We start from the raw sequence: 16,475 nt of genomic DNA on the forward strand, positions 1-16,475 counted from the left end.
TAAAAGATGGGTGGATATTTTCAGCCATTTCAAAAATGAACATAATCCATGTGAACATTTATTTATACTTGTTCAATTTACGTTGTGCTGCCCTGGAACTAATGCAGCAGTTGAAAGAGTTTTTTTCAATTGCCAATGATTTTCCGACAAGTGAGAAATCGAGATTGAATGTTGATACTCTAGCTGCAGCACTTGCCGTAAAATTCAATATGAAGGATATTTCTTGTTCAGATATTTCCAATATATTGTTAGAAGATGATACATTGACAAAAAATATTAATTCAATGGAAAAGTACTCATTTAAATAATAATTAACAGGCATGTAAGCATAATTACAATATAAAATGTTTCAAATGTTTTTATTATGCATATATCATATTTTAGTGTATTATTGTTGCAATGAATAAAATATTTCTTTTATTTACGATATATTTTTTCCAATTTATTTGTCCTCCTTTTCATTGTAAAAAAGTTGGTCACCTTAGCATTTTGGACAATAGAACGTGTTTTGTCCTCCTTTTCATTGTAAAAAAGTTGGTCACCTTATTAAATATAATCTCTCATTTGGATAAAAGAATCATTTTCACTTGTTTTGACCTAGCCCCATAGATTTCTCCATCAGTGGGGTGACCCTGAGGTGACTCCCCCCTCTTCTGTCCTTCAGCGAGGGCACAAAATCTCTTGGCATCATTAAAAAAGCCACATGCTTGTAATGGATCCCTGAGCAACATCTGTTGCCGTTTTGATTTAATTCCGTTCTGGAATCGGAGCTTTGATTCCTTGGGCCAAAATAGCTGCAATAATTAATTCACAATCAAGTTGGAATTAAAAGAAATTGCACCCAGGCCGCTGTCAGATCAAGGGGGGGGGGGGGAGAGAGAGGCAAGTGGATTTACTTTCTTTTGAGTTTCAGGATTTGGGGATTTCTAAAAGGTGGAAGGTGAGGAATGCTTTGCACTTGGTTGCCTCGGAAACCGCATCAGCACCAAACCTGGTGACGTTTTCCTTCCCTCTACCCGAAATCTCTTCCCAATTATTTCTTGAGTCGCAAGAATCAAAAGGCTCGCGGACGTCATCAACCCGATCGGCAGCCAGCGCTGCAAAGTTTGCAACTTGACAAAAAGCCCAAAAGTGAATTCCTGCGTTGAAAGAAATCTTCTGTGGAGGGGTGGGGTGGGGGCGGGGGCAAACGACACTCCATCACTAGGGGTCTTCAAGCAATATTGGCCCCCGTTTGTCTGGGTTGGGCTAGATCAGGGGTCCCCAACCTTTTCGGACCTCCGGGACCACTAAATTCATAATTTTTAATCCCGCTGACCACGAATATGATCTGCCTAATGACCGGCTGGGTGGGCGTGGCTAGGTGGTCTTTTCTTTTTTCTTTTTCCTCCCCTTTCTTCCTTCTTTTCCTTCCTTCCCTCCCTCCTTCCCACCCTCTCCCTTTCTTTCTTTTCTTTCTTTCTTTTTCTTTCTTTCTTTTCCCTCCCCTTCCTTCCTTCCTTTCTCTTCTTTTCTCCTTCCTTCCTCCCTCTTTTTCTTTTCTTTCTTTTCTTTCTTTTCTTTCTTTTTCTTTCTTTCTTCTTTTCCCTCCCCTCCCTCCCTTCCTTTCTTCCTTCCCTTCCTTCCTTTCTCTTCTTTTCTCCTTACTTCCTTCCTCTCTTTTTCCCTCCTTCCTTCTTCCTTCCTTCCTTCCTTCCTTCCTTGTTTCTCTCTCTCTCTCTCTCTCTCTCTCTCTCTCTCTCTCTCTCTTTCTCTCCCTCCCCTTCTTTCCTTCCTTCCCTTTTATATTTGGATTGCAATCTCGATTCACACACACCCCTCACTTATTCTTATTATACGTCCTCTCAATTAATTACAATTTTCATTTGAGTGATGTTTCCTGCACAAGTTTTAATTTGCTCCCTGCATTGCTCCCTGCTGTGAGTCTCTCTCGTCTGCTGTATTTAAACAGAATAATAACCACAGGAATCATAATAGCAATAACCAACATTTATTTATCGTCCTGTTTATCCTCTTTTTTTCCCTCCAGCTCTGGAAAAGTTTGCAGCCTGCCTATTGATGCCGGGTGTCTCCTGGCATACTCCTGGCTCAATCTAGAACTCTTCATGGCATCGTCCTGTCTAACTTTCCGGCTGCTGCTGCTGCTGTTTATATCCCCGGCATGGATCCTGTTTCATTTAATGCAAAGACAAATTAAATTAGGAAGAAACGCAGATCCCTCCCCAATCAGAGCCCAATTTTAGGAGAAGCTAATGGAAACCATAATCTGCCCCCCCCCCGGGGGGGCAGGAGACAAAAAGGTGGCCTTTTAAGTCGGCTTCTTAAAAGAACTCAGGGAGCTTCAGGTCCATTTTGGGAAGAGACAATCAGGCCTAATGGCCCCTGCGGGTCCTGTACAGAAGCCCTTGGAAGCCACAGAGAAAAAGAAATAGAATTAGGTGGGAAAATGCAGAGAAATGGAACCAGTAGAAGAAAACATATCCGGCACAGGTTGAATGGTGGGGTCCTTGCTGCTCTCTGAGCTTGGTGGTTTTCTTGCAGAGGTTTTGTGACCCAAGTAGGTAACATCATCAGTGCTAGAAAGGAGTGGGGTGTCTGAATGCCCCTCTCCCTCCTGGTACTGATGATGATATTATCTAGTTGGGTCATGAAACGTCTGCAAGAAAACAACCAAGATCAGAGAGCATCAAAGACTCTTCCTCCTCCTCCCACACCCTACTCTCTTCTGGCACTGATGATATCCCCTAGCTGGGTCATGAAACATCTGCAAGAAAACCACTGAGTTCAAACAGCCCCAGAGACCCCTAAGTTGTTGTTGTTGTTGTTGTCTTGTGCCACGTGTCACGACAGCCCATGGCTACTTATCTAGACTTTGGTGCCTTTAAGGTATGTAGGCTTCAACTCCCAGAATTCCCCAGCCAGCCAGCCAGCCAGCACAGGGAATTCTGGGAGTTCTCTGTTCTTCCTGTGAAGTCTGATTGGTTGGAAAGAAGGAGAGGCTTATGGGAAAATTGCACGTCATAAAACCTCACTTGCTTATGATCCCAAGCATTTTCGAAAAGATTTTGCAGCCAATGGAAACATTCTGGTTTTGCAAGCAGCTTCCTTCTGGGTGTATGGGAACCACTCCGGCTGGGGATGATGGTCGTTGAAGTCCAATGCCCTCTGATAAGCATTCATGCCAGGGAAAGTTATTAAAAGTATTTATAAGTAAGGTGACCAACTTTTTTACAATGAAAAGGAGGACAAATAAATTGGGGAAAAAAATATCGCAAATAAAAGAAATATTTTATTCATTGCAACAATAATATACTAAAATATGATATATGCATAATAAAAACATTTGGAACATTTTATATTGTAATTATGCTTACTTGCCTGTTAATTATTATTTAAATGAGTACTTTTCCATTGAATTAATATTTTTGTCAATGTATCATCTTCTAACAATATATTGGAAATATCTGAACAAGAAATATCCTTCATATTGAATTTTATGGCAAAGAGGACATGTAGGAGGACACTTTTCGAGGGAGGACAGAACTTACAAAAGAAGAACTGTGCTCCCTAAAGGAGGATGATTGGTCACCTTATTATAAGTGCCTTACAGTCTCACCTGGTTCCTTTCGAAATAGTATCGCTTTAGGTACCCATCCCTGGAGGATGCAAATCCCTGAATTCTCCCGTTGCCCAGGCAACCGCTGCATCCTCTCTAGGGCCTGGAGTCAAAACAATTCCAGTGTTTTTATCTTTGAGCTTCATCCTGGACAATGCTTGTTCCTCTGGGGAGAAAGGCAAAAATGCCACTTTGCCTCTCCCCAGATTCAGGGGGCTCTTCACTTCCCCTCCCACCTGAGTTGTGAAAAGCTCCTTTATTCAGGGGAGTTTAAATCTTTTCCAGAGTTGCTTTTGCATTTTGAAAGAAAATATTTAAAATTGGCGTGTGAAAGAGTTTGAAACAGCTTCCTTTCATATTATATTCAGTTCCTTAACTTCCGTTCCACATTCCCTTTCCCTTCCAGGTGTGTCTCTACCTCCTTCCTTTCTTTATTCTTTTACTTTATTTTATTTTATCCTTCCTTTCTTCCTTCTTCCCTACCTCCCTTCCTTTCCTTTCCTTTCCATTCCATTCCATTCCTTCCCTTCCCTTCCTCTTCCTTCCTTATTGCCTTCCTCTTTCTTTCTTTCTTTCTTTCTTTCTTTCTTTCTTTCTTTCTTTCTTTCTTTCTTTCTTCTTTGTTTCTCTCTCTCTTTTCTTTCTCTTTCCTTTCCTTTCCTTTCCTTTCCTTTCCTTCCTCTTCCTTCCTTTTTTCCTTCCTTCCTCTTTCTTTCTTTCTTTCTTTCTTTCTCTTTTTCTTTCTTTCCTTTCCTTTTCATTCCATTCTATTCCTTCTCTTCCTTCCTTCTTTCCTTTTTACTTCCTTCCTTTCTTGTTTTTCTTTTTTTTTTCTTTCTCTTTCCTTCCTTCCTTTCTCCCTTCCTTCCCACCCCCCTCTTTTTCTTCCTTCCTCTCCAGTTCCTTCCCTTCCTCCTGCCTTCTTTCCTTCCCTCCCTCCCTTTCCCTTCTTCCCGTTTCCTTTTTTGTTCTTTTCTCTTTTTTGCTTCTTCTCCTACATTTCTTTCCTTTCTTCCATTTTCATTTCTCGTCCTTCTCTCTCCCTTTCCCCTTCCTTCCTTCCTTCCTCCCTCCCTCTTTTCTCTCTCTTTCTTTTTGACGTGTCTTGGAAGTTCACTTGTCTTCAAGTGCCAAGCCTGGGATGTAGGATCAGATGCTGGGATGGCTGTACACCTGGACCAATCAGCTTGGCCATTTACCTTGCCAGGCTGATACGTTTTCCCCCCAAGCTCTATTTATTTATTTATTAATCCAATTTATATGCCGCACCCTCTCCACCAAGGGACTCGGGGCCTCTGTCAACCAAGGCCCCTTTTCTGCGCTTCCTTTCTCCTGCAAATCCCTTAAATTCACGCTTTAAGCATCTCTCTGCCACCCAGCCCCTCCAAAATGGCACTTATAGGCATCGGATCCGCCACAAATTATTATTCCTTTTCCAGAAGTCCTTTGCGTGAAAGTAGAATCAAGAGCCAAATGCTGTGGTATGTTAGTCTTTTTGGCAGATGGCAGAAAGCGCTGGGAACATGCCAGAGCCATACATAATATTTTTTTTTAATATAAGACAAAGAAAATGGCCAAGAACAAGACTGCAAAGGAGCTTGAAATATATAACCAAGATTTTCTGAAGTCCAGCTTCCTTTCCTTTCTGCCTGCATAATATTTTATTTTCCTTTTTTAAAAAAAGCCTTTCTCCAGCCAAACTTGATTCTTGAAGATTCTGTCCATGTCCGAGTTCATTCCTGGGCATCATGGCTTTCTCCTCTGTTGCTTTTCCAACCGCTTAATCTGGTTTGCAGGCTGTAGATTTCCTAGTGGTGACCCATCCACCCAAATTTTAACCAAGTCCAACCCTTCCTTTAGATTGAGCCTCAGCCGGAGTTCCTATTCGCTCCCGAGACCACAACGCGCCATCACTATTCCAATATTTGAGTCTTCCAGGATTTGAGAGGATGCCATAAAGAGGAGGGAGACAACTTATTTTCCAAAGTACCAGAAGGCAGGACAAGAAAGAATGGATGGAAACTGATCAAGGAGAGAAGCAAACTGGAATTAAGGAGGAATTCCCTAACAGTGAGGGCAATTAACCAGGGGAACAGCTTGCAACTAGAAGTTATGGGTGCCTCATCAATGGAGGTTATTAAGAAGAAACTGGACAGCCAGTTATCTAGAATGGTAGAGGCTCTCCTGCTTTAGCAGAGGGTTGGACTAGAAGACCTCCAAGGTCCCTTTCAACTCTGCTATTGTGTTATTCTGCTCTTCTCTAAAGCACCTGAAGGCAGGGCAAGAAGCCATGGATGGAAACTAAGGAGAGAAGCAACCTGGAATTAAGGAGAAATTTCCTGACAGCTAGGACAATTAATCTGTGGAACAGCTTGCCACCAGAGGTTGTGGGTGCTGCTTCATCATTGGAGGTTTTTAGGAAGGAACTGGACAGTCCCTTGTCTGAGATGGTCCAGGTCTCCTGCCTGAGCAGGGGGCTGGACTAGAAGACCTCCAAGGTCCCTTCCAGTTCTTTTCTGATGGATGGATGGATGGGTTGATTGATTATGACCCTGATAGGAAACCACAGGCCAATTAGAGAAGGCTGTGCTGTAGAAAACTCTATGGCCATTTTCCCCCTTTCTTTCCTCTTTCCCTCCATGCTTTCTGCACTGCATGATGGGAAAAATGAAGCCTGAAGCCAGGAAATCTTCATGCCGAATACGTTGGCTGTTCTCCAAAGGCGGTTAGTTCAATGTTGGCTTGATTTTTTTAAACCTCAAAAGCAGGCCTGCTTCTGTAAGTGGAGAAGCAGCCTTCAAGGGGGTGCAGCAGCTTGCAAAAAAAATAAATAAATCAAATTAAAAGCCAGCTCCATCCCCCCCCCCCCAAAAAAAAGTTGTTGCAAGTGACTTTAAGGTGGGGTGGAAAAGTTGCAGCTGGGAACAAACTGGAATAATCTTCAATTGGATCGAATTATGTGTTTGCAGAGCGGGAGAAAATAATATGCTTTTGCAATCCTTGGTGGGGATTTTTATTTTTATTTTTTTTGCTAAGCTGTTCTTTTTCCAAAGGTTTTAAGGCCTGCCTGATTTCAGATTTCAATTATTATTATTTTTGCAGTCCGGAAAGAGGGTGTAGCGCAATGTTTCAACACCTGTGTGTCGTTCGGTTGTAAATACTTTATGTTGCGTAGAAGCGAGGTAGCGATTGCACGCTCATTCCAAGTGTGCAAAACGTTATATCCTTGCTCAGATCAAACTGGCAATGACCGTCTCCGTGTTGGCTTGGTTTGAACTTGGTTAGCGCTTGTATTTGATGTCCTGGAGGTATCCATAAATAAATAGCTTTTAAAAAAAATATCATTCCCTTTTTATCGTTCCTTTCCGAGTCGATTTGGAAGGATTTTCCTAATGCGGGCCTGTGCAAATCCATATTCATTCATTGTGGGGCAATTTTGGGTGAGGTTGAAAGGAGAGCAAAAACTCTAGCAAAACCCACCCTTTTTCTTTCTTATTTATTTACTTATTAATTAAATTTATAGCCCTGCCCATCTCCGTCTGCAAAGGGACTTCCAATTGATCAGTAACGTCAAAAGGTTTCAGTTTGAAGGCCTATTTTCCTTAACGGGTTGATTATCTTTGAGGATAAGGTTCACAGGCGATGTTCAAAAAAAGCGCCAAAGTTGTTGCAAAAACCAGGCTGAGTTTTCATGGGGCCGTCGTGGCAGCCATCTTGACTTTTTTGACCTTATCTGGCAGGCAGGCATGATATTGATGTGGCTATTGAGTCTCATGGCAGGCTCTGCCCTCCGTAAGTCACAGTGTGTTGAGGTGTGAGAAGAACTATGCTCTCCAAAAGCCATATTTTAATTAATGGCTTTGATTATGATTATTTGTTTGTTTCATTATTAGGAAGTAATTGTTAAACAATGGGTAGGCCAATAAATAATTGTTGCTATGTGAATTAAATTGTGTTCGCTTAGTTGTTGTTTTTTCTTCTCCTGCCCTCTGATGTTGGCTCCTTACAAACCATGGTTTAACCGTTGTACAATCTACATCCAGTTGATGGGCCATGGTGGTCCTTGACTTACAGCCGTTTTGTTTAGTGACCACGCAAGGTTACAGTGACACTGAAAAAAGTTGACGTACGACTGGTCCTCGGACTTACGACCACAGCAGCGTCCCCCTAGTCACGGGATCGTCATTTGCAACCATGCCGGCCGGCTTCTGACATGCGAAGTCCGTGGGGGAAGCTGAATTCGCTTAACGACTGCGTAATTCACTTCATGGCAGGGATTTGCCTAACAGCCGTGTCAAAAAAGGGTCGTAAGATTGGGTGCGACTCATTTAAGAAGCGCCTTGCCATTGTGGTTGTAAGGTGAGGACTGTAGTGATTTTACAGCATTTGTTTTTTTTATAAAGGGAAGCCTCTTGATCCCAATTGAGCACCAAAATTTCTGTTGCTAAGTGAGACATTTGTTAAATTAGTTCTGCCCCATATTACGACTTTCTTGCCACAGTTGTTAAGTGAATCACTGCAGTGGTTAAGTTGCTAACTCGGTCGTTAAGTGAATCTGGCTTTCCTATTGACTTTGCTTGCCGGAAGGTCGCAAAAGGGATCCCATGACCCCGGGACACTGCGGCTGTCGTAAATATGAGTCAGTAGGCAATCGTCTGAATTTTGATCAGGTGGCCATGGGGATGCTGCAACAGTCGTAAGTGTGAAAAATCGTAAGTCTGTTTAATTGAAAATGGAATTTTTATTATGTTATAAAATAAAAAACTTGGGGGGGGGGGAAAAACCACAAGTCATTTTTTTTTCAGTGCTGTTGTAAGTTTGTACAGTCACTAAGTGAACTGTTTTAAGTCGAGGGCTACCCGGAAAAGACATAACAGCTTAAAACGTTTTGTGTCTCTTGTTCATTCTGCAATAATGGATGTGGATGAAATACAGGATGATGCTGATAAAGGAAAGGAAAATGAAGATTTGATAGCACAAACCAGTAAAATGGGAAAACAATCCAGCAATCAAATGTCTCTTTTCGTTTATTTGGTACCCTAAAATATCTTGTTTCTCTTCCTGGCTTTGCTATGTAACATGATAGCAAGAGCAGAACAGGTTTTTTTTAGGGTTGAACATGATGTATTTTTCTGTCTTTGGCTCCCATTTTTGGGTGCAATTCTCAAAGCACCAGAAGCTTTGCGTACAAACACATCACAAGGAGCTTGGAGGTCTTCTAGTCCAACCCCCTGCTCAAGCAGGAGACCCTATACCATTTCAGGCAGACTGTTGTCCAGTCTCTTCTTAAAAGCCTCCAGGGATGGAGCTCCCACAACTTCTGGTGGCAAGCCGTTCCACAGGTTAATTGTTCTCACTGCCAGGTGTGGACTTAATTGGTTAATCAGTAGTTGGCAAACCACACTGATTAAATGAGTCAAAGTCCACATTCCTTTCTCTTAATCCTTTTTGCTTACAAGAAGGTACGATGGAATTTGCACGTTGCAAGCAGTAAGAAATTAACTTAAAAACATATGGGTCACATATCTTCATCATGAAGTGTCCATGAGGTGTCCATGAGGAAAAGCATCTGTAAACCAATCAATAGTTGCCAAGTGGATTTTCTGTCCAATGAGCTTTTTCTATTCTGAGAAGTTTGACAATAAAAGGGAGCCCCGAACAATGCTCTGGGTGGGTGCCTTCCCATCAGGGTGCCTTCCCAGTGGCTGCTTTCCCATCACAACCTTACTCCTGTCTGCGTCTGCTTTTCTACGTTACCAACATCAGGAAATGTCTCCGTAATTCTAGATTGCATTGCCCCTTGATTTGTTTCCATCTGTTGCTTCATATTCCACTGCCTTCAGGAGCTTTGGAGAACGCAGGGGGAAGAAGACTTATTCAAGAATATGGAATAATGGGGTTGGAAAGGAGGTCTTGGAGGTCTTCTAGTCCAACCCCCCTTCCTCAAGCAGGAGACTCTATACCTGTGATGGCGAACATATGGCACACAGGCCAAAGGTATCCCACACACTGCTCTATATGGGCACGCACACTGTTGCCAGCTGCTCTTCTGGTGTCTGGAGCACCGGAAAACGGCCTAAAAACAGCCCAAAATGGCTATTTTTGACCCGAGAACAGCCCCCCAAACAACCGGAAAACGGCCTGAAAACAGCCCGAAAAACCGTCAAAAACAGGCATGAGTGCACTGGCCAGCTGGTCTTTGTTGGTACTCAACTGCCGGAAAATGCCCCCAAAATGCCCCCCAAACAACCTGAAAATGGCCCCAAAAATGGCCAAAACTGGCACGCACAGGCTGGCCAGCTGGTCTCTGGGTTTCTGATGCACCGGGGCATGCACTTGCGCACCAGAGGTGGGTTGCTCCCGGTTCAGCTGAACCAGTAGTGGTGATTTAGTCTGGGTCGCAGAACCAACAGTGACTCAGGCTGGCCACGCCCCTGAACCAGTTTCCTCAGTCTCTTCTGCTGTTACCAGCATGTTTCTCTGCATGCGCAGAACAAATAGCAGTCAACTGTGCCTGTGTGAGCAACGCACGGCGGGCGTGAGTGAAGCAAACTGGTACCAACAGGTACAGGAACCCACCCCTCGTGCATACGTGTTCCGATTTGGGCCCTCGGTGCCGAAAAGGTTCACCCTCACTGCCTTATACCAATAATGGCTAACCTTTTTGTCCTCGCGTACCGAAATCACATCCTCCTCCTGTGGGCTGTTTTGGGCCTAGTAGGCCTCCCTGAAGCCCTGGGACCAAAAATGGGGTGAGGGGGGAGGCACTCCACAGCACTCCCCCCCCACATGCGCATGTGACCGCCCTGCCACGCATGCTCACGTTTTCCGTCCGCCCATCAGAGACCCCAAATCAGATAGCTGGTGGGGGGCACATGCCAGTGGTGGGTTGCAGGTGGTACGCCCCGATACGGGTGTACCGGAGCCTGCCCGGAGCACCGGATACCGTTCCGGTACGCTGCTCCGGAGGGCCCTCCCGCCTGCCCGAGCTCCTTACTGGTCTTTTAGTCTTCGGTGCTTCCGTGCATGGCGCATACAGCGCCTGTGTGACACTCCGCTGAGCAGCTGGAGCGTCGCGGAGGCTCGCGGAAGCGGTAAGACGCATGCACGTGCTCCATGCCACCATGGGGACGACGCCGGGCCCGTTCCGGGATCCGGAACCCACCACTGGCACACGCACATGCGCGGTGGAGCTGAGCTGGGTGACGGCCCAAGTCCCAGCAGAGAGAGCTCCGCATGCCATAGGTTTGCCATCATGGCCCTCTACCATTTCAAGCAAGGGATTATCTCATCTCTTCTTAAAACTCTGTTGGAGAGCATCCATAACTTCTGGTGGCAAGGAGTTCCACTGACGAATTGTCCTCACTGTCAGGAAATGTCTCCTTAGTTCTAGGTTGCTTCTCTCCTTGATTAGTTTCCATTTTTGGCTTCTTGTCCTGCCTTCGGGGGCTGGGGGAAGACAAGTCTTGGACCCAAGGCCCCCCACCCCTTCTCTCTCCTTGTTCTCTCACATGGGCGAAAATCGTGGGTTTTTTCCCCTCTTCTTTTGCAAAAATGCAGAGCATTTATTTTGAATGATCCTTCCCCGAGGCTGCCTGAAGAAGAGATGCAGAAAAGGGCTGGAGGGGCTGGATTAATCCCAAGACCAAGAAAAGTACCTTGGAAATAGAAATAAGAACAGGTTAGATTAGTGAGCAGAAAGAAAGAAAAAATTGCTCTAAGCCAGAAGGAATGTTAGGCTGCCCCTGTTGCATAATTCAGGCCTTTCACAATTAATTGGATGCAAAACCTGTTTGCCGATCGCTCGGTGCGGTGATGTGAGAGGCTTAACCTGTCTTCAGACCTGGTTTTTTCCTGGTTTATTTCCCTTCCTGGCTCGGCGACTTCTCCTCGAAGCCGAGTTCCGTAAGAGCTCTTAAACCTGCCCTTACTGCTTTTCTGCTCGTTATTTAGTGATTCAGTTCCTTGATTTACAGCCGGTCTTTAGTATTTTTACAAATAATTCACAGCCAACAGACCCGCTTTTTCCTGTTTTCCTCACGCCAACCCTGTGAGGTGGGCTGGGAGGGAGGGAGTAGTCCAAAGACACCCAGCTAGCTTTTATGCCCAATGTAGGACTAGAACTCACTGTCTCCTAGTAGTTGGCCCAAAGTCGCCCATCCTTCTTTCATGTGTAAGGTGAGACTAGAACTCACCATCTCCTGGTGATTAGACCAAAGTCGCCCATCCTTCTTTCATGTCTAAGGTGAGACTAGAACTCGCCGTCTCCTAGTGATTGGCCCAAAGTCACCCAGCTGGCTTTCATGCCTAAGGTGGAACTAGAACTCCCAATCACCTGGTTCTAGCGAGGGTGAGAAAATAAATAAATGACAAAGAAAACAAGCCCAATTGACCAAATTAAAATGGGAGCAGTCATTGCTGAAAGGCCAGCAATGAGGGGGGTGTGAGAAAGAGAGAGAATAGATAGATAAATAGATGATAGATAGATAGATAGATAGATAGATAGATAGATAGATAGATGATAGATAGATAGATAGATAGATAGATAGATAGATAGATGATAGATAGATAGATAGATAGATAGATAGATGACAGATAGATAGATAGATAAATAGATGATAGATAGATAGATAGATAGATAGATAGATAGATGATAGATAGATAGATAGATAGATGATAGATAGATAGATAAATAGATGATAGATAGATAGATAGATAGATAGATAGATAGATAGATGATAGATAGATAGATAGATGATAGATAGATAGATAGATAGATAGATAGATGATAGATAGATAGATAGATAGATAGATAGATAGATAGATAGATATGGATGGATAGGTAGGTAGATATGGGTGGGTAGATACAGAGAGAGAGAGAGAGAGAGAGAAAGGAGTGAGTGAGGGGGAGAGAGAGAGATGGATAGGTAGGTGTGGGTGGGTAGATAGATAGAGAGAGGGGGGAGGGAGGGAGGGAGGGAGGGGGAGGGGGGAGAGAGAGAGATTTTAAACAATTAAGACAACATGCTTTGCAAGCCAAACAGACGAGATTCAGACGTCTGCTACATCAAACCTAGATAATTTATATCCTATTTCTCAAGCCTGGCATCTTGTAAGACGTGTGGGGAATTCTGGGAGTTGAAGTCCACACACGTCTTAAATTTGCCCAACTTGTGAAACCAAGAGTCACCCTATGGCTTATAAGCAGCCAAGGAAGGATTAAAGCTACAAGGAAATGGGGAAAAAAACAAACTATTAGCAGGAAAGGAAGGGTTTTTTTTTACCCCACATAAAAAGAGAGCAAAGGCTTCAGGCCAAAAAAATTCCAATTTTTTTTTTTTTTGCTTTGAGTTTTTCTTTCTTTCTTTTTCTGTTAAATAAAAACGATGATGAATAAATAGCTAAAGTATCCGTCTGCTTCACTCTCTAAGGCCATCCTTGGTGGAACTCAGGAGGGCAATCTGATCCAAGGGTTATATAATTTGAACAAATCGTACAATGGGTGCATCATGTAATTCAGTATAAAAGAAGTACACACACCCCAGGGCGGAGGAGGGGCAGCCCCAGTCTTCCAGAAAGAACGACAACACCTGTGTGGAAATTCCTGCCTAAGGGTGGGAAAAAAACCTACCAGAAACATCTGGAGGGTTATTAAAGGAATAAAAACATATACCAGAGGCCACCCAAAGATGGCGAAAATCCAAAATGAAATTTTGTACAAATCCCTTGGCTGAGGGATCTAGGAAACACATCGTTGCAATGAAGATAATTCCTTGAGTTACGACGCTTAGCAAACGTTCAAAGATACAATGCAACTCCCCCCCCCCCAAATACAGGTAATGTGGCCCGCCAGCGGTCAGCGGATCTGGCAGCAGATTCAGACAGTGAGGAGGTTGGGGAGGAACCTGGCCCAGTCCTGGAGTCTGGGGAAGGCTCGGATGAGGGCTCTGTGTCGGAGGCAGAGAGGGGGCCAGGGCCGTCTGACAGTTATCAGCTGCCTTCAGAGTCAGACATCAGTGAGGCAGAAGAACAGCTGGAGCCTGTTCCCAGTGTGCGCATGCGCAGAGCTGCCAGAGGAAGGGAAGAGCTAAAGAACAGACTTGGGAGTAAGGCCACAGGTGGACGATGAATGGCCCCTCCCAGAGGGAATAAAAGAGGAGCGAAAGGGGAGTGGAGTTTGCAGGAGACCATGAGTTCACTTAATTGGTTCGTGACTCTCCAAGACTCTGGCCAAGATTTGCAGATCTCAGCCTGGCAGCTCTCCAAGCCAGATAAGGTCTGTGACTGTAAATCTTCCCACGAAAGACTTTACTGGATGTGAATGAGCAGAATTCACAGTCAATTAATAAAAGGGGTTTTTGTCGGGACGAGGAGTTGGCTTCAGGCTCTTGGGAAGCTGATATCAGCCTGGCAGCTCTCCAAGCCAGATAAGGTCTGTGACTGTAAATCCTCCCACGAAAGACTTTACTGGATGTGAATGAGCAGAATTCACAGTCAATTAATAAAAGGGGTTTTTGTTGGGACGAGGAGTTTGCTTCAGGCTCTCGGGAAGCCTCGGTCAGAACAAGTAGTCCTTCACTTACGACTACTATTGAACTCCAAATTTTCATCGCTAAGCAAGACAGTGGTTAAATGAGTTTCCTTCCCCCCCCCAATTTTATGGCCTTTCTTGCTGCAGTTGTTAAGTGAATCGCCACAGTTCTCACATTAATAGCACCGTTGTTAAGTGAATCTGGATTTCCCTTTGACTTGGGAACGGGGAGGGGATCACGTGACTCTGGGACTGTCATAAACAGTAGCCAGTTGCCCAGCATCCGAATTTTGATCACGAGAGCCCAGGGACGGTGCAACTCTCCTAAGTGTGAAAAATGGTCACAGGTCGCTTTTTTTCAAGCGCCATAACTTCGAATCATCAACGAATGGTTATAAGTTGAAGGGCACCTGTATTCCTATTGAATTTCATGTCGACGGCTGCCATCGTAACTTCAAACAAATGGTTGTAAGTCAATGACTGTCTGTAGTTATAACCTGGTTTTGAAAGTTTGATGCCTGCCCCCCCCCCTCTGCGATTGTCACATGATCACATTTTGGGCCCTTCGCAAATGGCCCAAATTATGATCTGTGACCGGATGGGAGTGGTTTGCCAGACATGTGGCTGAGTGGAAGTGGCTGGGCAGTCATGTGACTGGGTGGGTGTGGCTAACTTGTAAAATGTGGTGAAACTCACTTAACAACGCTCTTGTTTAGCAACCAAAATGTTGGCTCAGAAACTCTGGCATTTGAAGCATGCAAGTCTTAAAGCTATCAAGTTGCAAGACCCTTGCACCCCTAACCCTTTAGAAAAAAAACCCCAGGGGTGTTCAAACTTGACAGCTTTAAGACTTGTGGACTTCAACTCCCAGAATTCCTCCTCCAGTCACGTTGGCTCAGGAACTCTGGCATTTGAAGCATGCAAGTCTTAAAGCTATCAAGTTGCAAGACCCTTGCACCCCTAACCCTTTAGAAAAAAAACCCCAGGGGTGTTCAAACTTGACAGCTTTAAGACTTGTGGACTTCAACTCCCAGAATTCCTCCTCCAGTCACGTTGGCTCAGGAACTCTGGCATTTGAAGCATGCAAGTCTTAAAGCTGTCAAGTTGCAAGACCCTTGCACCCGTAACCCTTTAGGAAAAAAAAACCCCAGGGGTGTTCAAACTTGACAGCTTTAAGACTTGTGGACTTCAACTCCCAGAATTCCTCCTCTCGCTCTTCATCTTGATGATGTCCGGACGGGTGGGGGGGAGGGAGCTGGAACCGGTTCTAAACGGCACAGTAGATTTGTGGAACCTCTTTTATAGAAGAGCTTAGAACTGGCAGGAACCCAACCCTGATATACACATACAGTAAACACACACACACACACACACACACACACACACACACATACACATACATATACATATACATATACATATACAAATTTACATCTACATCTATATTCTTTTGAGAGCGGTTGTCAGAATTTCGTTTTTCAACCTGTGCCAATCTTCTCAGAACAAAAGTGACCCTAAAGGTGATCTCATTTGATCTCACCTGATCTGGCCCTGGAGTTTTTGTGAAATTCACCATTTCTGCCCATTTTTTGCAGCTGGCAGAGTCGTCCGTCCCCTGTGCCTCTTTTATGGAAATTCCTTGTTCCCTCCGCAAACTTTTCCTGCTGCGTCGGCAGTTTCCAAAGATTTAATTAACCACATTGGAGGGGACAGAACCCTCTGCAACCAGGCCTATTTTTAAGCGCTAAAGTTCCCAATCAGCAATTTGGAATATTATTATTATTATTTTTTATAGAGACCTGTAGGTGCCAACTACATGAAAAGGAAAAACCTCAGCAATTTCTTCTCTTCGGATTTTAGACCCGCAATTTAGCTGCTCATTGGGACGGGTGACACTCGGAGGGTTTGTGTGATGAAGTGTCAATGGGGCATCCTCGACTTACGACAGTTCGTTTAATGACCCTTCGAAGCCACAACGTGTTGCAACTTCAAAGTTACAAAAAAAAGTGACTTAGGGTCGCTTTTCACGCTTACGACCTTTGCAGCATCCACATTGTGATCACGGGATCAACATTCAGACGCTTGGCATCTGACTCCGATTTATGATGGTCGCGGTGTCCCCGGGGGTCGTGTGATCCCCTTTTACGACCTTCTGGCCAGCAACAATTCACTTAACAACCGTATGGCTAATTTAACAATTGCAGGGTTTCTCTTAAGGCAGGGGTGTCCAAACTTGGGAACTTTAAGACTTGTGGACTTCAACTCCCAGAATTCTAGGAGTTGAAGTCCACAAGTCTTAAAGTTCCCAAGTTTGGACACCCCTGTCTT

At 44.4% G+C, this 16,475-nt stretch overlaps 1 protein-coding gene across 1 annotated transcript in view; it reads left to right on the forward strand.

The window, feature by feature from the left end:
* The first annotated feature begins 6,236 nt into the window (after positions 1 to 6,236).
* The window catches only part of SLC4A11 (solute carrier family 4 member 11), a 166,319-nt gene continuing 156,080 nt past the window's right edge, over positions 6,237 to 16,475 (forward strand). The window contains exon 1 of the mRNA XM_081960283.1: positions 6,237 to 6,341. Within this exon, the coding sequence (XP_081816409.1) occupies positions 6,272 to 6,341 (70 nt within the window). The 5' untranslated portion in view covers positions 6,237 to 6,271. The remainder of the gene's footprint in view (positions 6,342 to 16,475) is intronic.

This window comes from Natrix helvetica (assembly GCF_964273705.1).
Source record: "Natrix helvetica genome assembly, chromosome: 7".
In the NCBI taxonomy this organism is placed as follows: domain Eukaryota; kingdom Metazoa; phylum Chordata; class Lepidosauria; order Squamata; family Natricidae; genus Natrix; species Natrix helvetica.